General features: G+C 57.0%; 1 protein-coding gene across 3 annotated transcripts in view; it reads left to right on the forward strand.

Moving 5' to 3' along the window:
• The window catches only part of COL18A1 (collagen type XVIII alpha 1 chain), a 40,698-nt gene extending 19,294 nt beyond the window's left edge, over positions 1-21,404 (forward strand). For 2 of the 3 annotated variants that reach the window (XM_054069628.1, XM_054069627.1), the window contains 41 exons: positions 8,503-9,047; positions 11,961-12,044; positions 12,138-12,197; positions 12,369-12,507; positions 12,663-12,766; positions 12,855-12,881; positions 12,972-13,142; positions 13,245-13,271; positions 13,352-13,414; positions 13,522-13,608; positions 13,762-13,815; positions 13,890-14,039; positions 14,186-14,248; positions 14,454-14,498; positions 15,439-15,579; positions 15,663-15,734; positions 15,849-15,875; positions 16,005-16,049; positions 16,196-16,258; positions 16,619-16,654; positions 16,726-16,815; positions 16,981-17,010; positions 17,121-17,147; positions 17,338-17,400; positions 17,552-17,626; positions 17,721-17,756; positions 17,879-17,932; positions 18,153-18,227; positions 18,394-18,465; positions 18,674-18,716; positions 18,845-18,907; positions 18,997-19,040; positions 19,148-19,270; positions 19,364-19,508; positions 19,600-19,673; positions 19,751-19,879; positions 20,064-20,099; positions 20,236-20,508; positions 20,592-20,789; positions 20,981-21,096; positions 21,191-21,404. In XM_054069628.1, coding sequence (XP_053925603.1) covers positions 8,503-9,047; positions 11,961-12,044; positions 12,138-12,197; positions 12,369-12,507; positions 12,663-12,766; positions 12,855-12,881; positions 12,972-13,142; positions 13,245-13,271; positions 13,352-13,414; positions 13,522-13,608; positions 13,762-13,815; positions 13,890-14,039; positions 14,186-14,248; positions 14,454-14,498; positions 15,439-15,579; positions 15,663-15,734; positions 15,849-15,875; positions 16,005-16,049; positions 16,196-16,258; positions 16,619-16,654; positions 16,726-16,815; positions 16,981-17,010; positions 17,121-17,147; positions 17,338-17,400; positions 17,552-17,626; positions 17,721-17,756; positions 17,879-17,932; positions 18,153-18,227; positions 18,394-18,465; positions 18,674-18,716; positions 18,845-18,907; positions 18,997-19,040; positions 19,148-19,270; positions 19,364-19,508; positions 19,600-19,673; positions 19,751-19,879; positions 20,064-20,099; positions 20,236-20,508; positions 20,592-20,789; positions 20,981-21,096; positions 21,191-21,404 — 3,983 coding nt within the window. Of the gene's footprint in view, positions 1-3,020; positions 4,696-8,502; positions 9,048-11,960; positions 12,045-12,137; positions 12,198-12,368; positions 12,508-12,662; positions 12,767-12,854; positions 12,882-12,971; positions 13,143-13,244; positions 13,272-13,351; positions 13,415-13,521; positions 13,609-13,761; positions 13,816-13,889; positions 14,040-14,185; positions 14,249-14,453; positions 14,499-15,438; positions 15,580-15,662; positions 15,735-15,848; positions 15,876-16,004; positions 16,050-16,195; positions 16,259-16,618; positions 16,655-16,725; positions 16,816-16,980; positions 17,011-17,120; positions 17,148-17,337; positions 17,401-17,551; positions 17,627-17,720; positions 17,757-17,878; positions 17,933-18,152; positions 18,228-18,393; positions 18,466-18,673; positions 18,717-18,844; positions 18,908-18,996; positions 19,041-19,147; positions 19,271-19,363; positions 19,509-19,599; positions 19,674-19,750; positions 19,880-20,063; positions 20,100-20,235; positions 20,509-20,591; positions 20,790-20,980; positions 21,097-21,190 lie in introns of those variants that run through there. The other variant, XM_054069626.1, reaches the window with a different exon arrangement.
• Positions 21,405-22,591: the final 1,187 nt, after the last annotated feature.

Genomic DNA, 22,591 nt, shown 5'->3' on the forward strand with positions numbered 1-22,591 from the left:
TGGGTGACAGACTTTCTTTTCTGGTTTTTATGTCTTTTTATACCTTTTTTATTTATTTTTTTTCTTATTACTTTTTTTTCTCTTTTCTCTACCTTTCTCTCCCTCTGCTTTCCACCCATTTTCACCCTATTTTCCCCTTTGATCTCTCCCCGCATTCTTCCCCCCTTCCTCACTTCTTTCCCTTTCCTCCCTTTCCCCCCTTTCCCCTTTTCATTGCTTGCCTCCCTTTTCTCCTTTCCTCCCTCTTCCCCTCCTTCCTCCCTCCTTCCCTTTTGCCCCTTCCCTCTCTTTCCTCTTTTACCCCCTTTCCCCCTTTCTCCTCTTCTCTACTTTTCCCCTTCCCCCTTCTCCTCTTTCTCCTTCTCCCCTTTTGCCTCCTTTTGTTCTCCACTTTCCACCCTTTCTCCCCTTTCTCATTTTCCCTCCTCATTTCCCCCATCCTTTCCCCCCCTGCCATTTCCTCTCCTTTTCCCCCACCATTTTTCCTCCTTTCACCCTCCCCATTTTTCTCCATCCATTCCAACCCCCTCCCCCCGCATTTCCCCCTCTTTTTCCTTCCACCTCTTTCCTCTCCCTTCACTCCTCCACCTTTTTTCCCCTTTTCCCTCCCCTTCCACCACTGCACTCTCCATGGCCACCTCAGCCCCCTTTCCCAGGGGATCATATTGCATCATCTCATGCCCCACACTGCTGCCCGGGCACACACAGGCCCTTCAGCAGGGAATTGCAACCACATTTAGGGGCTTTTCAACAGCTCCAAGGGCATCAGGACCTTCCTGTACCATCTCCACTAGCATGCAAAGGGCTTTGTGGGGCCCTTTTGCCTACAGGAGCCTACAAGAAGGGCTTTCCCCTACTCTGCCAGATCCTGTGCCTTCTCTATCAGGAAGCACTGTTCCAAGATGGTTTAGCAGCTGTGAGCTTCCCTGTCCCTGCCTTGCCATGTTGTCTCTGCACACTCTGGCTTGGGATGCTCAAGTGCCACCACTGCTACCAGGGTGCCCTCTGACCCCTTGGTTTGGAAATCCTGTCTCCTTTCTCTTGCCTTGCCCCGTCCCCACCAAAATAATGGCTAGCTCCTTCCCTGGGAGCCACCAGCGTGGAGGTGTGCAGTGAAATGAAGATCATTGACTTAACGAGGGCTGGCGGCGGCGGCCCGGCACACAGGGGGGTCTTGCACGAAGGCTGCTTTGCTCTCTTCCGCTATCCTGAGTTGCCTAATCCCAGCAGAAGGGAGAAATGGGATTTTTTTCTGGCTGAGCACTGTGTCTGCACACGCTTGGGGCACCCCAGCATGGTGCCACCACCAAAAACCTCCCAGCTGAGACGAGGCAGCTCATCAGGTCTCGTGATGCTCCCCTCGTGGCTCCAGGAGCTGCCTTGGGGATGCTGCCTGGCTCCAGGGAGCTCAGATCACATCCCTGCTGTAGGCTGGCATCCAGCCCACTCATCTCCCCCCAGTTTGGGGGAAAGGCCATGGGAATACCGAGCTTTTCCACCTCTCCTCCCCACCAGTAGGAGAGGAGCAACCGTCACCGGCATCCTCCCCAGAGAAGGGAGTGCGCAGGGTGGGGACCTGCGTCTTGCCGCGATGCTGCACCCTCGCCCCAGGGGAGCAGAGCTGAGCACAGTGGGGTCCCGTCCTAACATGCTGGGACGGGTTGGCAGGCTGGTTCCTTTCATCAGGGTGATGCGAGCATATGAGCTTCGGGGAGACCATATAGAAACTCTGACATACAGGCAAAAACACGTCGCATATTCAAGGAGTCATGGGCTTTTCCACCAGACATGCCCCAAACGGCATCAGTCAGGGGGCAAGCCTGTTAGCAACAGCATCCTTGCTATGCCAGCTGCCAGTTTAAGGAGAAACCTTACCCATTTCACTTAAAAAGCAGCGTGGGAAATGTTGTGTAAAGCAAAACAGGCATCTGAGCATTCGTTTCAGTATGTTTTCCATTTTAAACCTTGGCATCAAGATAGTTGCATCCCTTCCTGTTACACATAGTGGGACCACATTAATGCAGACCACAGCTTTCCTGGCCATGCAGCATCCTGGCTCAGGGGAGCTGAAATTGTCATCTCCCCATCAGTGTCCCTTCTCAGGGACACATTTTGAGTCTCGAAGGTGACTTGCCTCACATAGTGGCCAGAGCAGTGTGGTGGTGTGGTCCATGGGTGTGCTGCATCCTGGCAGGGAATGGGAGACTTAGTGGTTCCCAAAGAATGGGGTTCATCATCTCCCGAGCAAGGCAGTGTTGAGGTAGGGAAACAGTCCAGATAAATGAGTTTTAGGGGACTGTTTTTAAGCTAAGGCAAAGAGCAACTGAGTTTTTGTGGGCGCGGAAGAGCACCAGCACTACTCAGAGGAGATTTTAATCCCAGGCTTTACAAACACTTGAGTGCTCGATGCTGTGACTGCTCAGCCCTCCTGGCTTCTGGGTGTCCTGGCTTGTGATGCTTGTGGCTGGGGGATGGCAGGCGCTCCCCTCACTGTCCTGCTACTGCACTGGGGGGAGTCTTGGCCATGTAACCAAGACAGGAAAGCAGCTCAAAAGCACTTGACTTCTGGGACTTGTGCTTCCAGCTGGTGGAAATCTTGGAAATGTTTTCCAAGATTTTTTTTCTTTCCTCAGTCAGTTTTGCTCTGAGGTTATAACCTTCCCCCAAGACTTGAAAGGGGGGAGCCCATGCGTCGCACTGAAGTTGGGCATCTCTGGGGACTGTGTCCATACGTGACCGCTCTTGGCACTGGTAATTTAACGAGAGCTGCCAAACAGGGAGAAAGGCTTTAGGATTTTCTGGGCAGGAATGAGTTAAAAAGCTGGCTGCAGCAGCAGCAGCTGGGCCAGGAAACACGGTGCATCTGAGGGCTGGCTGGACTCCGAGGGGGTTTGGGGGGCTCAGGTGGGTCCCCGGCCAGAGAGGTCCCTGGAGGGCTGTACAGGGAGGTTGGCGCTCCGCAGAGGAGGGTTTGGCAGAGCCAGCGACGCAGCCACTCCTCCCACTCTGCTCCAGTTTGAAGGGTTGTGCGCGGAGCGGGAGAGGAGAGTGCAATGTGAGTGCTCCAGGCGCCTGGCTGGGGCAAAACTCCTGCCTCTTCCCTCCGTTCCTTCCACCAGCCTCTCCCTTTTCCTCTCTGAAACAACGGGTCTTGTTTTCCCTTTCTAATGGCCCCAGCTCCACATTGCTTGGGGTTTCTGCTCCTCCTGGCTTTCTGCTTCTCCTCTGCTGAATCACAGCTCCGAGACTGGATTTGGGGCAGCTCAAAGACCATGGGAAGCCCAGTAGCACCTGGTGAGGGAACCGCAGCGCTGGAGCTACTCACCACCACAGCAGATGTCACGCCCAGCATGTCCCCAGCGATGCAGGGCAGCAAGGCAGTAGGGGACGGTGCTACCCTACAGCACTGGGAGCAGGATCCTGGCACGGCAGCGCCTACGGGCAAGGGGACTGCGGCTGAAAACACCACACAGTGGGACAGGAAAGCCATGGGGCTGTCAGAGAGCACGGCACGACCAAGCATTGCTCCTCCCAGCAGCACATCACCTGCCCCTGGCCAGGACGCAGCCAGTAGCTCCACCATGGACAGACAGCTCCTGGGGACAGGGACCACTGAGGACCTGCAGCTCTTGGGGACAGGGACCACCGAGGACCCACAGCTTCTTGGGGTGGGCACCACCAAGGAGCCACAACTCCTTGGGATAGGGACCACTAAGGACTCACAGCTCCTGGGGATGGGGACCACTGAGGACCCACAGCACCTGCGGATGGGAACCACAGAGGACCTGCAGCTTCTGGCGATGAGAACCACGGAGGACCCACAGCTTCTGGGGATGGGGACCACCAAAGACCAGAAGCTCCTGGGGACTGGAACCACCAAGGACCCGCGGCTTCTGGGGACAGGGACCACCAAGGACCAGAAGCTCCTGGGGATGGTGACCGCTGTGGCAGTGGGGACACTGGTGCCCTTGCAGAGACCAGCAAGTCCCCGGCCAGGTAGTGCCCCTTTCCCTTTCTCACCAGGTGATGGTACCCTTGAGAAGGCGGTGCTGCCGCAGGATCCCATGACACAACCACCACGACGCCGTGACACAGCATCACCTGCCCCACTAAACCTGCGGCGCGGCACTGGCCACCAGGGGCTGGCACTGGCCAGTGTGAACGGGAGCTGGAGCTCTCCTTTATCTAACAGGAGGGCAGCTAACGGTGTGGATCCTCCTCTTGCCGATAACTCCGGTCCTCTTGAATTTGATTTACTAACCGCCGCTACACAACTCTACAATAGTAGCAGAATGGGGCTTGCATCCTTCTTACCCAGACTGACACTGCCAGCTGGCCGTTGCCTTCCCATCCCGACCCACCTGCCCTTCTGCAGCGTGCTGGGCACCAAACATTTCAGATTACCGAATTACCTCCGCCACAGCAGTGAGGCAGAAATTCGGGCAGCTTTGCATGAGTGGGAGGGGCTGCTTGGATTGCGGTGCCATCACTATGTGGAGTGGTTTCTCTGCTTGCTCCTGCTCCCTGGGTGTAGCGCTTCAGTCCCCATAACCCCCCCGCCATGCCAGGGCTTCTGCGAGGCTGTCAGAGACCTATGCTGGACGCACTTGGCTGGCGGGCACCTGCCTCTGCCTTGTGATGCTCTCCCCAAGGAAGATGAAGGGTATTCTTGTGTTTTTATTAATGCTTCTGCAGGTAATGTGGCTGGTGACATCCATGTGTTTGTGTGTGTCTCCCCTCCCCAAACTCCCCCAGTTTTTTAGGTGCCAACCTTCTGCCTTGTCCCCATGGGATGCTGCTGAGTCCAAAATTGCTTTCCATCCAACCTTGGCTTCTTTAGACAGAGACTGCCAGCGGGGTTTGGCTCTTTCTGCAAGGCTAAGCACCACCGTCCCCTCCTTGGGCTGCTTCGCTCCCAGTGGAACACAGTGACTAGGTGAAAAGACAACATACTGGTGGCCAGATCAAGAGATCTTAGAATTATAGAATCAGAATGGTTTGAATTGGAAGGGACCTTAAAGGTCATCTAATTCCAGCCCCTCTGCCATGGGCAGGGACACCTCCCACCTGATCAGGCTGCTCAAGGCCTCTTCCAGCCTGGCCTTGAACACCTCCAGGGATGGGGCAGCCACAGCTTCCTTGGGCAACCTTTTCCTAAGCGCATCATGCTGGCACTCAGAAGTGGTTTGCAGGGCTTTGGGGTCTCCATCCCTGGAGCAGGACACTTGCAGAGCTGGCAGCTCCCTGCAAGGACAGGGGAAGCACCAGGACTCTGTGACTACTCAGCTGCAGCAACATCTAGGGCCATGGCAGTGAGGAGGCTTCAAGGTGACCTGCAGCCCTGCCTGCACGTTCCTCTCTCCCGGAGCGGCCCTTTGCCTTGGGGTTAATGATTTACCCTATGGCTAATATTTGATCCCCCCCTGGTTGGCAGGCAGGGGAGGTTACTTAGCCTTCTTAATGGTGGTCGTGACCCTTCTGTATGTCGGCCAGGGACCAAGGTGCGCCTCTTTGGCGGGGAGTGAAAGGAATGGAGCAGGGGTGGGACTGGAGCTTGGAGAAATGCACGTGGGGGTGTAAGAGCAAGAACACAGTTTGGGATGAAAGCAGGAGTGGGATCTCGCCTGCCAGGCCCTCTGAATAAGGCTGTGTTCCCACGCTGGCCCCTTGCACCCTGGTGTGATGGCCTGGGGCTGCTGACTAAGACTGGCGAGACACTCACTGCCATCAGAGTGGCAATTTAGTTGCAGTGCCAGCAGACAAGGGTCTCACACACAGTCCCCTTCGCATCAAAGTGGCTCTGTTCTCTGACTGCCCCTGGGGGAGTGCGGTCAGACTATGGAGACACTCAGGGGTAGATGCACACTCTCAGATGTGCAGCATCAGAAATGAATGGCGGATGCGGGGACTGTGGTGCACCCCCTAGAGTGACTTGTGTTGCTCCTGTTTGCCAGTGAATGTCTGAATTCCAGCTGGGATGGGATGTGTGTGGCCACATTAGAAGCCCTGGCTTGAGCCAGCCAGAAGGGTCATGACAGAATTGGAAGTTGTCTTGGAACATTCCTGGAGCCCTTCCAATGGGAAAAGGTGATTGCTGTGGCCAGAGGTATCCCCACAGCCATCTGGGGCCAGCACACATCCTGAAACTGCTGCAGTGTTGGCGGTCTCTGGCTCTTCGTACTCCATGGTGGGTGCTGCCAGTTTGCTGCTGAGAGGAGGCGGTGCAATATTTAATTTCCAGATGCCCTTGGGAAAAACAAGGCCTGGCCTGAAAGGTTTGGGATTGAGGAGGCCACGTGACTTTTGCAGGGAAGCAGCAGTTTGAAGGCATCACCCCTTACCCCCCAGCCCCACAGCACCTGTCTCTGGCTGCTTTGTGTGTAGTGCAGGGGAAAGATGTATTTCTGTTTGCTTGGGGAAGGGCTGGCACCCAGCTCCCATCCCAAGCTCGGAGCTGGTGGTGTGTTTGGAGGGCAGGGAGGATTCCCAGCACCGGCTGAAAAAACAAGGGGAGTGTGTTTGAAAATTGCACTGCTAACAAAAGCCTCTTTCAGCCTGTCCCCCGTCATCCCAAGCCCCAGGAGTGGACAATGGCTTGTCTGGCTGCTGGAATTGCGATGCTGACTCTTACACCCGTGTAGACCCCCGGGAGGAAGCTCTGGTTTCCTCTTCCCTTAAAGCTGCTGTGAATTTGGCTTCATTCAGACTGAGATAAGCTCCATCCCTGCATCCTGGCATGGCCACAGCCGCCTGCTGTAGGATGACTGACATGGTTGGGGGACAACGGGGCAGTGAGAGAAGCTTGTGGGGTGTCTGAGCATGAGGTGTCTCAAGGGTAGGTTCCAGGCTGGGGCTCACTGTGGGTCCAGGGAAGCCCTGCTCACTCGCCCCATCATATTTGATGCAGGCACTGTGCACATGTGAGTGTGAAAGGATGCTGAGCTCCAAAGGATGCTGGGCTCCAAGGGGTGCTGGGCTCCAGGATCCAGAGATCCCTGCGACCAGTGAGGCAGAGGGGCTGTGCTGAGCACTTGCCCTCCCCGTGGGCTGAGGATGCCCCATGGGGAAGCCTGGTCCCGGTGCTGGGCAGATGAAGGCATTAGGTTGGTGCAAGACTGAGAAGGAGGTTTCCTCCCAACTGGGTGCTTGGGTTTGGGTTGCCAAGTTTCTGAGGGCCTGGGGGCTTGGGGAGGCATAGTGGGCACAGAGGAGTTTCAGAGCAGTGACCTCAGGAGGTCTGGAGCCTGGCAGAGAGAAAACTTGCCCCTATCTCTAATCAGTGACATTTATGACCCCTTGTTATCTGGGTCCTTATCATGGAGCTGGCACTGGTGTTGGGGCTCAGCAGCTGAGGTCAGCTGGGAATGCTTTGCGTGTGAATATATCGCCAGGCTTTGGAAGAGGCACCCAGGTTTCATCTCCTCCCACCATCCCAAGAGACATATTTTTCTTCCAGAAAATATGCCAATGCCAGAGCAGAGTGGAGGTTCCTGGCTGGTCCTCCTGGGCTCAGCACTCCTGATACCCTCTCACTGATCACATGAAACACTAGGGATGGAGTTGGGGACATTGAATTATTTCAGCTCCTGCTCCTGACTCGGGATGGAGCCAGAATCAGCACCAAGCATTCATTCCTGGTACAGAGCCCTTAGTGGTTTTGGAGCCAAGGTGGTTGGGTTTCCCCACTCCTGGGAAACACAGAGTTAAAAAGCACCCAGTGTGCTCGCTCCCATGGAGTTGGCACCCGCCCGAGTGGTTGACATAGGAGAGGAGGAATCCAACGCCCGGTGTGTGGGCGATGAGGATGTGCCTTCTGCCAAAACAACAGGAGCTGGCGTACAGCAGGCCGGCTTGCCTCAGCCAGATGTTCAGCTGTGTCAGATAGGAGAGACTGTCCCGAGCAGAACTTCCTCAAGCACCTTGAGGAAAAGGAGTTATGAAAACAGGCAATCTCCAAATTGAGATCATCTGGGAGGTTGATGGGGTTCTCCGGCTCAAGCCTTGTGCCCTGGGTGCTGCAAGGGGATGACTCAGATTTATTCTCAGCCAGGGTGACCCTGTGAGGTTGTCCTGGGATGACGCAAGGGGTCACCATGACCCTGCAACGGGTATGGATGCAGCACACCTCCTCGTAGCTCTGTGGTTATTCAGCATCCTGGGGCTCCAGCAGCATCCCCAATGCCTGCGAGGGCATGTTGCTACCATGGGCAAGATCCCTTTGGGTTTTTTTCCCATCTCAGGTATGTCCCAGCTGCAATTGGAGGGCCAGCAGCAGGGAATGGGTGGCATTTTGGGAGTCACATACAACCAGTGTGGTCAGAGCAGCTCTAGGTGCATTGCTGCCTTGGCCAACCCACAGCCTTGGGGAGGGCAAGTGGAGGGAGCTGCTGAAGAGTGATGTTTGGGAGAGGCATGGTCAGTTTTGTTCCCCAAGGCCCCTTGCTGAGGTAGACCATCCTCACCAGGCTGGTTATGACCATCCCCTTTCCCTTCCTCTTGCAGAGAACCTGAGCACTGAGGTCAGCCTTCTGGAGCTGATTGGAGACCCCCCACCAGAGGAGATCCTCAAAATTGATGGTCCTGAAAACAACCCTGGCTATGTCTTCGGTCCCAATGCCAACACGGGCCAGGTGGCCCGGTACCACCTGCCGACCCCTTTCTACCGGGACTTTTCTCTCCTGTTCTACATCCAGCCCACCACTCCCCGGGCTGGTGTGCTCTTTGCTGTCACAGACTCCACACAGAGCATTATCTATGTGGGTGTCAAGCTCTCGGAGGTGCGGGCAGGCAAGCAGCAAATCATCTTCTACTACACAGAGCCAGGCTCACCAAGCTCATACATGGCAGCTATCTTCACTGTGCCCATGTTGCTCAACCAGTGGACACACTTTGCCATCAGCGTGGAGGAGGATGTAGTCATCCTCTACCTGGACTGTGAGGAGCATGAGCGGGTCCACTTTGAGCGCTCCCCAGATGAGATGGAGCTGGAACATGGTGCTGGTCTCTTTGTTGCTCAGGCTGGAGGAGCTGACCCACATAAATACCAGGTAAGGCCTTGGGTCACCTCGAGATGTGCCTCCAAGAAGCCTGGGTGAGGCTGGAGGGACATTGCACCAAGCTGTGCCTGTTGAACCAACCTCTTTGCCTAGAAGACAAACTAGTGGCCATGCTCCATATGTGTCCCTGGGGAAAGAGACACTTGAGGTGAGGGGGAAAGGTGGCTTGAGATGCTGCCAACTTTATTGTCTTGAGTCTCACCGAAGCAACGCTTTCAAGGTGGGCTGGCAGGAGGAGATGGGGTTGTGCTGTTACAGCAGCCACCGTTGCCCATACATTTTCCAGCAAATGCATGGAACCTCTTTGAATGTCCCCCTTACTGAAAATACCCAGCTCCTTTGGTGGAGGAGCTGATCTGGCCGGTAAAAGGTCTCTTGTAACTGGAAAAAATGCTTGGGATGGAGCATATCTTTGTTGGCTGATGTTGGGCAGTTTCTGCAGGAGGACGTTGGAGAGCAAAGAGAGAAGGTGATAGCTGAGCCTGTGATTTGAGCATGACTTAGATAAGATTTATGGAAAGTGTGGGGAAAATGCCCAGCTGATGTGGAAATCTCCCACAGTACTTGAGGAGAGGAAGGTTCAGCATTTCACTGCTGGGTTTTCCCTGGGTCAAATGTGGTTTGCCCAGCAACAGAGGCTCTGCCGAGGGGAAAAATGCATTTCCTGAGGTCCTTTGCAAAGCATGTTTCTGAGCTCAAACATCATCTTGACTACTGACTGGCACTCCTGCAGTCTCAGTTAAATGACTTCAGGCAGGGAAAGCTCCTGTGGGAAGGGGTTAATGATTGATGGGCTAGAGACTGGTTTGCACTGGGATTCAGGTTGGTCACTTAAGGATTAAAGAGCAACTTTTTCCTCTTCAAGAGCAACTCCTTGCTCTTGAACATGCTGGGAGGGCCTGGTCATGTCTGTGGAGGAACTCTTCTCCCCAGCTGGCAATGATTTGGCACCAGTTGGAAGGCAAAGCAATGGCCTGGAGCAGAGTAAAGCACTCCTGACTTTCTAGCAGGTGATGTTCCTGAGCTTGCCAAGGACCTGCTCCCACTGCCCACCCCCAGTTTTCCCGAGGGGAATAACTGGTAATCGAGGGATGGAGGCTGACTGCCTTGGCTGGCCGAAATGGGCGTGGGGAGCGCAGGCTTGAATGTCTCCTTGGCATCTGACTGCCTCGTGGTATTTCCATTGCTGACCAGCCCTGACTTGTGTTATCTGGAACTAACAGGGCGTCAAACTGATTAAAACCTGGCCCTTGCTCAAGCCGCGAGACAAGCTGCTCGTGGGCAGCTGGAGAACTCAGCTGGGATCCAAGTTTCTTTAGCTGCGACAGGATGAAACCTGGGGGGGGGGCGAAGCCTGCAGATAAAGCTGAAGCCTCTGGGGCGGCAGATACCGAGGGGGTTACATTAAGTGGGATCTCAGCCAGGGTCTGGCAGGAGAGTTTGCAGCTGGATGCAGAATAAGAGCTATGGTACTGCTGCACCTATAATTGGGACAAGCATGCTGCAAAGGGGCCTTATAACCATCCCTTGGGGAAATGTCTTGGCTAGAACTGGGTTATCTCTGATGCCTCCAACAAGCCACAGGACTGGGAAGGCCAGGCTGGAGTATTGCAAAAAAACTTGGGCTGGTGGTCAGTGGAGAGGAGAGGGATGGATTAGAGCGGGCTATTGCCAGGGCGAGCATCTGGAGGAGGTCACAACCCCCTCTGGGGGACATTTGCTTGTGGGAGGGATTTATATAAAAATATCTATATTTTTTAATTATATCTATTAAAGATAAAAGATATTTTAAATAGGTTACATTAATTATCTATAATATAGCTATAATATAATATACTTATAACATGTTTGTATTATAATATCATAGCCATCCTGGCTGAACTGCAACTGTCCCTGATACTTGTTTTCTTAAACCAATTGTGTTTCCTGAGCAGGACTCTTTCCCGGACATGGTGTGCTGTGCTTTCAAGAGAGCCCAAATATTATTTTAGATGTCTCGCATGGAGAAGTGGGAGGTATCTGCCCTCTCTGAGGTTGCTTCCCAGCATGGTGCCCAGCATCTCCCTGCTGGGATCAGAGGGATGGGCAGCATCCCATCCCAGCAGCATCCCCATATCCATCCCAGCAGCATCCCCATATCCCATCCCAGCAGCACCCCCATGGCCCATCCCAGCAGTGAGGACCTGGGCTGGGCTGTGAGGTGCACTCTGCTCACCAGGAAAGCCACAGGGTTTAGGCTGGTACCCACACACCCTCCCTGGCTTATATGGGGATGCTGCCCTCCTGGGCAGTGCAGGTACCTCTGCTATGGGGCTTTGTTTGGAGGCAACACCCTTAGGAAGGGATTTGTGAAGGTTTATTATATGAGAAAGCAGCCTGGATGTGCACAGTGCTTGCAAAACCCAGATAAAGAGTAAGGAAGTGTGGATTAACCTAAGAAATACAAACCCAGGCTGCAGCTGACTGGGACCAGGCAGCGGCCCTTGCTTGGGGCAGAGAGGCTGTCTGCAGCTGCGGAGTCCTCTGAGAAGGAGGAATGAGGAACGTGGGCAAAACAGTGCTGGCTGGCTGGCTGGATCCTGGCCACCACTTCTAATCAATCCATCTGGTGTCAAAGTCGGCACACAGCTTTTTCCCATGGCTCGCCAAGCTGTGCTGGCAGCATTGAAACCTTGCCATGCTGGGACATGGATGCTCAGACAGAGAGCACTCTCCACACCAGGCAGATAAGCCTGATGTCCGTGGGGCACTCAGGGACACGGTGTTTGGGTGGCACGTCAAGTTTCCTCATGCCATGGGGTGGCTTGTGACATACATCCCTCCATGGCGTATATCCACCCATGGCACAGGACTATCCATGGCACGCATCCATGTGTGGCAGCACTCAGCGTGGTTTCCTTTCAGGGTGTGATTGCTGACTTGAAGCTGGTAGGGGACCCACGGGCAGCCGAGCGCCAGTGCGAGGAAGAGGAGGACGATACTGAGGAGGTGAGCACTGGCAGCCTGGCCGGGACAGGTTGTGAGTCTGCCACACTCTGTTCCCAGCTGACCCTTCACCCCTTTTCCCCTGGGCAAACACAGGTCTCTGGCGATTTTGGCAGCGGGGCAGAAGGTGGACACCAGTCCTCAGGGAAGGTCAGAGTAAGTTGGTACCCACTGGCACTGCACTCAGCAATGGGACCCCAAGATTTTAGGGACCTCTCCCTATGACGTCAAGGTTCTGGGATGCCCAGTGGGTTCCTAGCACCTGTCCCTTCTGGGGGGGCACCAGAAGGTGAATGGTGCCATGGTGTCTCCTTGTTGTTGGCACAGGGTATCCCAGGCCTGGTGGATGCTGTCCCCGTCACCTCCCCACCTGTGGCAGCGAGTGGCGGGTCAAGGGGCGGTGGTGGCTCTCCACAGCAAGCTGAGAGGACTGGAGCAGAGGAGACACTGCGGGTCTCTGGTGGAGGTAATGCCACCAGCAGCCTTCCCCTTCTCTCCCTTACCAGCAGCCTCAGGGTGGCTTTTCCATTGCTGCATGCTAATGACTCCAGGACACACTGATGGGGACGTGGTGAGGTGGCTGGCCCTGAGCTTGACCAGGTCGCTTTCTCCTTCCCAAAGGCACTGGCCCCAAAGGCGAAAAAGGGGAGAAGGGTGAACGTGGCCTGAAAGGGGACTCGGGGACTGGAGGCATCGTGGAGATGAGCAGTGTCAAGGGAGAAAAGGTGGGTGAGAGAGAGGATCCCAGGGGCTCAAGGGTGCCAGTTACATGTGTGCCTTTAATACCTGCTCCCCTTTGTTTCTGTCCTGTAGGGGGAGAAGGGAGAACAGGGCATTAAGGTAAGCATCACTGCGGGAGCCTGGGCAAAGCCATGCCTGCCTGGGCTGCTACCCCATGGGTGTGCCACCCATCCCTGTTTCCCTCCCCAGGGCAGTGCTGGATTTGGCTACCCTGGCTCCAAGGGCCAGAAAGGGGAGCCCGGTGACCCTGGGCCCCCCGGGACCCGCTTGCGTCACGCTGATGGCTCAGGAGTGGAGCAGGTCACTGGTCCTCCAGGGCCACCAGGGAAGGATGGAGCCCCCGGCAGAGATGGCGAGCCGGTGAGTCAAGCCTCCCATCTCTTGGGTATCCGCACTCGCTCCACCCTTGCCTGCATGCCTACCTGCTTGCACACTGACCTCTCCCCTCTCTGCCATCCTTAGGGTGATCCCGGCGAGGATGGCAAACCCGTAAGTGAGGTGGGAGGTGATGGGTGTTGGTCATCCACTTCTGTCTCCACCTGCTGATTCCCTACCACTCTCCTTTGCAGGGCAGTATGGGGCCCCAAGGGTTCCCAGGGATGCCCGGGGAGCCTGGGCTGAAGGGAGAGAAGGTGAGTGCTGGTGCTGCTGAGGTGGGGATGGCACACGCTGCTGCTCCACCTACCTCTCCACAGCAGCTGGGCTGCATCTGCAAATCACGCTCTCTCTTATGTGCCAGGGTGACCCAGGCATGGGGCCGAGGGGACCCCCTGGACCACCCGGACCCCCAGGACCCCCAGGAGCCTCATCCAAACACGACAAGCTGGTGGGTTCCCCTGAGATACAGGGATTTGGGTTGGGGTATGGGTCCATGGAGGAGTACGATGCTGCCTCCAGGCTCTGGACCATGTCCCCATGCCACCAGGCACCCCAGCCCTGGCTGTTGGTGTCTGACATCGCCCTTGCTTTTCTCCCCTAGACATTCATTGACATGGAGGGCTCTGGCTTCGGTGGTGACCTGGAGAGCCTTCGGGTGAGTGTGCACTCCTCCTGCCATCAGCTGTGCGGGAGGACACGCTTGGCCATCGTCCCCTCATTCTCTTCTAGGGGCCGCAGGGGCCACCCGGTCCTCCAGGGCCACCTGGCGTGCCCGGTTTGCCAGGGCAGCCAGGACGGTTTGGGATGAACCTGACTGACCTGCCTGGACCACCGGGGCTGCCGGGCAGGGACGGAACCCCTGGGCAAACAGGGCCGATGGTAGGTGTATGGGGTGGCCAAGAGGGACCCATCCCATGGCCACCCTGCAGCGGTGGAGCCATAATTGCCCCCCATGGTGGTGAGGCGCTTGGTGCCCACCAGTCCCACAGGACTGGTGCTGGAATCAACTCCTGGGCATCTTGCAGGGTCCTCAGGGTCCTCCTGGAAGAGATGGGGTGCCTGGGCAGCCAGGGCCCAAAGGAGAGCAGGTGAGTGTACCCTGTCCCCTGGAACATGTCACAGTTCCACCAGAGGGCAGCCGGCACCCCTGGGGAGGGCACAGCAGCTGCTGCTCTATCCCCTGACACATCTGGGAAGTCCCAGCTCCCGCCATCCCTGGGCTGGAGAGCATCAACCTACATCTGGAGCAAGGCAGCTTCTTCACACCCTCTTCTCCTTCCTCCTCCTCCCCAGGGTGATGTGGGTGAACTTGGCCTCCCCGGTGCACCAGGACCCAAGGTACTGTGCCTGGAGTGGGCTTCTTGGGTGCTTTGCAGACTGGAGGCAGGGATGCTGCTTGGGGAGCCACCCCATGCCAGAGAGGGAAGGGAGATGCTGGTGTTTGGGTTCCTCCTGGAGCGGAGCAGTGCCACAGCTTGAGGGTGCATGGAAGCAGCTGACATGCTCACCGGGCTCCAGCCACTCTCAGTTGGCTTTGGTCCAGATACTGCTGCCTCAAGAAGTGGGCAGGCAAGCCAAACAAGGTGTTTCAAGGCAGAGAAGGGGGTTTGCTTGAGGAGGTTTTGGTGTGCACACCCTGCTGGGAAACACCCCAACTTTTGTGCATCACTCTCCTGCCTGCTGGATCTTCTTTCCGCCTTGCATCCCTGAGGGTGGAGGTAGAGGCTTGCTAGAACACACACGATCACCCTCCCCTTCCCCTCCTCTGGGGCCAGGTTGCCTCTTGGGATGGATGGCCCATGCACTGCAGCCTGAGCTGGGGGCAAGAGCCTCAAGAGTTAAGGTTTCTTAACGTTGCCAACATTGAGAGGGTAGAAGAGATGGCAGTGGCATAAGGACTGATCCTGACGCTCGGAGACCCATAGCAAAGCACAAGGATGCCTGCAAGCATCTTCCCCTCAGTGCTGAGCTCTGCTGACACATAAGAGCTGGCCATGTGTGCGAAGAAGGAAAATTGCATTTATGATTTTAGACAAGCCTCTGGTGGCCACTGTGCACATTGCACAGGGAGCCAGGGCTGTGGGAGGACAAGGACAGATGGGCAGTACCTTGTCCCACAAAGGCACTCAGCCCTAGAGACAGGGTAGCATCCGTACCCTGTCCCAAGTGGTGGTTTGGGGATGCAGGAAGAGATGCACTGCCTCTCACTTGCAAACTCCAGGCAGGGGCCATTTCCACCACCTCATCCCATCCTTCCCCTTTTTTGTCCTGTTTGCAGGGCAGCAAAGGAGAAACAGGACCAGCAGGAGCCCCAGGAGAGATGGGTCTGGCTGGCCTTCCTGGCCCAATTGGACCTCGAGGGCCGCCAGGGCCCCCCGGTCCCCCAGGACCACCAGGGCCGGGTTATGAGGCTGGATTTGTAAGTGATCACACCTGTCTTGGGGACTGGGATAAACTGTAATGAGGGGCAGACATGGCTCAGCCCTTTCTTCCCTCACCTAGGGCGACATGGAAGGCTCAGGGCTGCCATTCACCCCTGGGTCCTCCGGACCACCTGGACCTGAAGGACCACAGGTACCTCTGCTCTTGGTCCTTCTGTCCCCTCTGTCCTGGGCTCCCTGGGGCATCTCCCACTATCATGACCCTGTCCTCATCACATACTCACGGGCTCCTTCTTGTTACTTGCAGGGGGTGCCAGGACTGCCAGGGGTGAAGGTGAGGAGCCCTTCAAATACCTTCCTCAGCCTTTGCTGCGGACAGCTGCAGGAGCCAGGCTCCATCCTTGCAGGAGGCCCATGGGCAGCCCATGGGGGTACTCCTGCTCTGACATCTCTTTTCTTGCAGGGGGAGGTTGGCAGCCCTGGGCAGCCTGGCTTGCTGGGACCAAAGGTAGGAGGCCTGGGAGACTGAGCTGGGTTGTGTGTGAGCATCTGGGCTTTGCAGGGTGCTGGGCAGAACCTCCTGTGCTCCCCAACCTGGGGCTGCTAGGACAATGCTCCATACTGCATCTTGCCCTTTCCCGTACCTCGTTGCAGGGAGATGCTGGCGTGCCTGGCGTAGATGGCCGCCCTGGCCTGGAAGGCTTCCCTGGGCCACAGGTAGGAGCATCAGCTTGCCCTTTCCAGAAGCCCCACCTTGGTCCAGGCAGGGCATACTTGCTCGCTGCAGGGCCACTTGCAGCAACTCAATCCTCAGCAGCCAAAATCCACCCCCAGCAACCAAAGTCAGCCCCTACCAGCCAAAATTCGAATCCTCATCATTTCGCCACCCTGCTCACCATGACCTCCACCCAAAAGCATCCCACCTTGGCTCGATGCTTGGTCCTTGCAGGTAGTTGGGGAATGGCCTGGAAGGTTTTGCTGAGCCAACAGGCAGGTGGAGGTCTCTGTTTGTGAGCCAGGGTCTGGCCACACGTGCTGCTAAGTGGGAAGTTCACCTCTGCCTGTTCCTCCTTCCAGGGACCCAAAGGTGACAGAGGCAGCCCTGGCGAGAAGGTAGGTGCCACCAGGCTGGGGATGGGAACAGGCCAGAAGTGGTCCTGGGGCTGATGGCTTGTGTCTTCCAGGGCGAGCGAGGTCTAGATGGTGTGGGGCTGCCTGGTCCCCCTGGTCCACCTGGTCCCCCTGGACAGGTCATCACTGTCTCAAGCGAAGATGTAAGTGATGGCTCCTGGCAACTGCAGGGATATAAAATTGGGGTGGGGGGAAGGTCCTGACAAGCACTTATCGTGCAGGGGGACCGAGGGAGACCTCTCCCGGAGCTCTGACCTCTTCAGAGCAAAGATCAGGGTGAAAACCCCATTTTGTCTCTTTTTTTCCAGAAGTCTTTGGTGGCTTTGCCTGGTCCAGAGGTAGGTGCCCTGCTGCCACCCGCACCCATCCCTTGGCAGTACCAGGTGGTCACCTGGTTTCTTGGAAAGGAGGGGTTTGCTCTTACAAGCATCTCTGCTTCTTTCCACAGGGCAGACAGGGTCATGCCAGCTTCCCGGTGAGTCAGGGGCAGGGATGAGGACTACAGAGATGGCCCTGGTTTAAGCTCTGGGCCCGCTTTGCTGAAACCTCTGGTTGCCAGTCCTGCCGTGCTTTGCTGCAGCAGTGGGAGGTGTGAGGGAGTGGGAGGTTTGGGGTCTACCTTAGGTTGGTCAGGGCTGATGTGGGCTCTGTGCTCCTTCCTGCAGGGCCCGGTAGGACCGAAAGGAGATCGGGGGTCGTCTGGTCCCCCGGGCTCTCCGGGGTTGAAGGTAATTGCTTTGAGCTACCTCTGCCCTGTGGGTTGTCATATTTGTTGTTCCCCATCCTGCCCAGTCACCGGGTCCTGGCAGCAATGCCAGCAGTGCTGTGGTAGGGAGCCTGGTCCCTCCATCTCACCTCCTACCTCCTCCTCTCCTTCAGGGGGAAAAGGGGGAGCCTGGTGTCATCATCAGCCCTGACGGGACCGTGGTCACTACAAAGGTGAAAGGAGAGAAGGTGGGTGTGCTGTGGGAACAGGATGGGGATGTCCTTGTGCAATGAGTGCCGAGTATCCCGGTGGTGATGCCTTTTCCCTCTGTGCTGTCCGCAGGGGGAGCCAGGGCTACGGGGACCAATGGGACCCTCAGTAAGTCACCATTGCTATCCTCCTCCTATTCCACGGGGGCAGATGAGGCTGATCCAGGGCAGAGGAGGACAGGGAGTGCCGTTGCTCTAAGCGTCCCCATCTTTATCTTCTCTCCCCTCCAGGGTCCCCAGGGACGACCAGGAATGAAGGGAGAGATCGGCTTTCCAGGCAGACCTGTAAGACCCATTCCTGGTTTGTTTGTCCCTCAGCCATCACCTCCTCTGCCACATTCCTCACTCTGTTCACACATCGTGTACCTGCTGAACCCCAAATCCTATCATGTCCCTGCAGTGCCAAGGGTGGGGGTATGCTGGGCTGCCAGTGGTGAGGCTGAGGTGTCGCCCTGGAACTGGTAGGGGAACAGGGATAAGGCTCGTCTCTGCTACTCATCCACAGGGACGTCCTGGCATGAATGGGCTGAAGGGTGAGAAGGGTGATCCTGCGGATGTCAGCAGCCTGCTGGGCTTGCGGGTGAGCAAGGGGACCGAGGGGCTCCCAAATCCGTTTGGCAAAGGGCACATGCGTCCATCTCTGAAGCGCTGGTTGCCCCTGTGGGGCAGGGCATGGCCCCAGTGTGTCCTCTCCACTGGTACTGTCCATTTTTCAGGATTCTGATGCATGTTCTCTCCCTCCACAGGGTCCCCCGGGACCACCGGGGCCCCCAGGTCCCCCTGGGCCACCTGGCAGTGTAGTCTACGACAGCAGCAATGTGAGTAACGACACAGTCACTGTGATGGGAGAAGCTGAAGGCTGCTGTCCCAGTGCCCCCCAGTGCTCCTGCTTGGCTGGAGGGGATGGGGGACACTGGTGGCATCCTGGCCAGGCCTGGCATATGGGGCTGCGATCAGCATTACAGTGAGGTAGGGGTCCCTGGGGGTGCTACCGTCTCTGCAGCTGCTTCCTTTGCATCCCCACAGGCCTTCAGTGACTCCAGCCATCCCGCACTGCCAGCCTTCCCTGGTAAGGGGGTGTCCCTCAGGGTGGTTCGGGGACCCTCCCCAAGGCAGAGTTTGGGGGGGGCCTCTCCATTAGAGCTGGGGCTGAGGTGCTGCAGTGCTAAAATGGCATCTCCTTGCTTCTCCCCCCAGGTTTTCACCAGTTTCCAGGACAAAAGGGAGAGAAAGGCGATGCTGGAGCCCCAGGACCCCCAGGTGGGTGATGCTTCTCCACAGGCAGGGACAGGGAAAGGGTGGCTCGTGCCCACCCTGGCTCTCCTCTCCCCTCTTTTCCTTCTCTGCAGGCCACTTCCCATATGACCTGAGTCACTTCAATGCCAACCTGCGGGTAAGCCCTCTGCCCACCAGTGGATAATCATAGAGGTGACACCCAGCACAGTTTGGGGTACTGGTGTGCACCCTGGCTGCTCACTCTAAAACCATGCTATCCTGCAGGGTGACAAGGGGGATGCAGGTCCCAAGGGTGAAAAGGGCGAGCCAGGCAGCACCCCACTCTATGGTCCCAGCATCTCTGGGCTTCCAGGACCACCAGGGCCCCAGGGGTACCCTGGACTGCCGGTGAGTACCCCATGGAACAGAGGGGAGAGGGGAGCATGGCAGGGGTGTCATGCCTAGGTTCTTTGCTTCAGGGATGCTTTCTTTCACTGCCAGGGTCCCAAGGGGGACAGTATCGTTGGGCCACCAGGGCCTCCTGGACCTCAGGGCCCACCTGGTATTGGATACGAGGGGCGGCAAGGCCCCCCTGGCCCTCCTGGTCCCCCTGGTCCACCCTCTTTCCCAGGCCCCCACAGGCAAGGTGAGTACTTGTGCTCCTGTATCTGTCTCTACATCCCCTCCCCCTGTACCACGTGCTGTAGCCCTCTTCATTTCACCCTTCTTTCTCCCAGCTATCAGCGTCCCTGGTCCCCCTGGCCCACCAGGACCCCCTGGACCACCAGGCACCAGCGGGACATCCTTGGGGGTGAGTTGGAGCTCTGGTGGGGGGTTGCTTGCACTGGCTGTCCAAGCCCTGAGCCGCCCAATGGGCTGTGCCCACAGCTACGCACCTTCCCGACCTACCAAGTGATGCTGAGTGCCGCACACGAGCTGCCTGAGGGCAGCCTCATCTTCCTGACTGACCGGCAAGAGCTCTACATCCGCCTGCATGGGGGCTTCCGACGGGTGCTGGTAAGTAGGGGGACAAGAGGGCACCCTGTCTTGGGTTGCACTGCCCAGCTCTAGGAGGCTGCAGGTGGTGGCATTGCCCTGGGGTTCAGGTGGTGTTTTTCGGTGATGCTGGGAGGTCCCCCCACCCTCAAGTGATGAAGAGGAGAGGGGGGCAGCTGGGATCTGATGTGCTGTGTCCTTGCAGCTGGAGGAGCACACCCTGATCCCTAATTCAGCTCTGGTGAGTCACTTGTCCCTGTTGCCATCTCTATCCATCCATCCATCCATCCATCCCCATCCTCATCCATCTTCATCCTCATCCGTCCTTATCCATGCCTGGGGCAGCACCAACCCTCAGTCTGTCTTTCCTTCCCCAGGACAATGAGGTGTACGACAAGCCCCCCAGTGTCCACTATGCTGGCCCCCAGCCACCCCTCCAGCCCCATGCACCCCTGCACCCCCTCCGCAACCATGGCCTCCCGCCTACTGCCCGACCCTGGCGTGGGGATGAGGTGGTGGCCAACCAGCACCGTCTGCCCGAGCAACCCCTGCTCCACCACCAGCACGAGCTCCTCAACAGCTACTACATCCACCGCCGTCCGGATCCAGCCCCTGTGGCCGCACACGTGCACCAGGACTTCCAGCCTGCTGTGAGTGCCATGTCCCAGCTGACGGGAGGAGGTGATGCTGGCCGTAGCCTCGTCCATCACACTCTATCGTCCTCTCTTGGCAGCTTCACCTGGTGGCCTTGAACACCCCACTGAGCGGCAGCATGCGTGGCATCCGCGGCGCCGATTTCCAATGCTTCCAGCAAGCCCGGCAAGTTGGGCTGGCCGGCACCTTCCGCGCCTTCCTCTCCTCCCGCCTGCAGGACCTCTACAGCATTGTGCGCAGGGCTGACCGTGCTGCTGTGCCCATTGTCAACCTCCAGGTACGTGTCCCAAACCATCCGTTTCCCGACACCCCATGAGCTTCAATGGATGCAAAGCATTGCAAAGCACATCTGCACAGCAGTGACTGTGGTGCGTCCCCTTCTTGGGTGCTGCCTGGGCTCTGAGCTCCTGTGACGCTCTCAGGGTGCAGGTAGGGCTGACCCCCTTCTTTTTCCTCCCTCCCACCCAGGACGAAGTGCTCTTCAGTAACTGGGAAGCCCTTTTCACGGGCAGTGGAGCCCCGTTGCGAGCTGGTGCCCGCATCCTCTCTTTTGATGGCCGGGATGTCCTGCGGGATGCTGGATGGTGAGTGTGGGATCAAGTGATGGGAAAAGAGGGGAGACAGGGTCTGGAGTGTGGCAGGGGCAGCAGCCGTCCCCGACCCTTTTCTCCTTTCCAGGCCACAGAAGAGTGTCTGGCACGGCTCAGATGCCAAGGGCCGGCGCCTGCCCGAGAGTTACTGTGAGACGTGGCGGACGGAGGAGCGCACCGCCACGGGCCAGGCTTCCTCACTGGGTTCTGGCAAGCTGCTGGAACAGGCAGCCAGCAGCTGCCAGCATGCCTTCGTTGTCCTCTGCATTGAGAACAGCTTCATGACTGCTGCCAAAAAGTGACACCCTTTCCCAATCCCCCCACCCCATCCCCTGGGTACTCCACATCTCACCAGGGAAGCTTGGGCCAGCCTGTACCCCGGCACCCCATGGTTCGCAGCCCCTCCATCTCCTGCCCTCGCCCCATGGGGTTTTCTCCTCCGACAGACCTGAAACCAAAGAATATCACCATCACCCCTGCCCTGGCTCGGCAGGGGCTCACATTGCACCCAAGGCAGGGCAGCCGTGGCCTGGATGCCTTCCTCCACCTCCTCTCACTTCCCTTCTAACCACTAATATTTAACCACAGCTTGCATCCACCACCCACTCAGATGCGCTTTTCAGGGTGTCTGGGCAGGACAGTGCTCGGCAGGGAGATTTCAGCGCTGCCATGCGGTATTGCCCTCCCGAAAGCCTTTGGGGGGGGTGTTACTCTCACACCCTCCCCATCCCCGTCCTCACCAGGAGTTTGGGGCTGGACCCAGATCCTCGCTGCTTGGGCCACGGGGTCTTCTCCAGCCAAAACCCCAGCATGCCAAGCAAGGGACCATTCTGTGGTGGTGCTGGGGCTCTCCCCAGATGGTCTCCGTCCTCCCCAGGTAAGGACCATCCCACTCAGCGCCCCATCATCATCCTCACCTCCACCCCCTTGGCCAGCAGCTCACAAGTCCTGAGGGAGGTCTGGTCCCAACCAACCCTGCTGTGCCCCCCACCCCAGGTACAGCCACATCCGGGCCAGTGCAGGGACCAGGGCGATGGGGCAGCCTCAGTGTGGGGCCAGGTGTGCCCTTGGCGTGTGTTTATGTGCGTGTTGAACGTGTGTGGTACCAAGGGCAACCACCACCATCACCACCCCTCCTTGTGCCACCTTTGCTGCGCTGCAAGGGGCAAGGCACAGCAAAGCTGGTTTGAATTGGTGTGGGCAAATCCAAGGTGCTAAAACAAAAAAAAAAAAAAGGAAAGAAAAAAAGAGAAATCTGTAACTAGCTTTTTATTATTGTATGGAAATTATTACCATAAAAGCTGTGCGAGTCACACGGTCTCTATTTCTTACAGTCTACTGTATTTTGTGTAATTAATACAATTTAAAGCCTGTGGATCTTTCTATTTTTTTTGTTGTGTCCTATAAACCATTTTCTAAAGGCACTGAATAAAGAAACGTTATCCTCTTGTAGCCTGTCTCTGCACCATGATGAGGAACAGTGGCTTGG

This window comes from Cuculus canorus, chromosome 6 (assembly GCF_017976375.1).
Source record: "Cuculus canorus isolate bCucCan1 chromosome 6, bCucCan1.pri, whole genome shotgun sequence".
NCBI classification, from domain to species: Eukaryota; Metazoa; Chordata; class Aves; order Cuculiformes; family Cuculidae; genus Cuculus; species Cuculus canorus.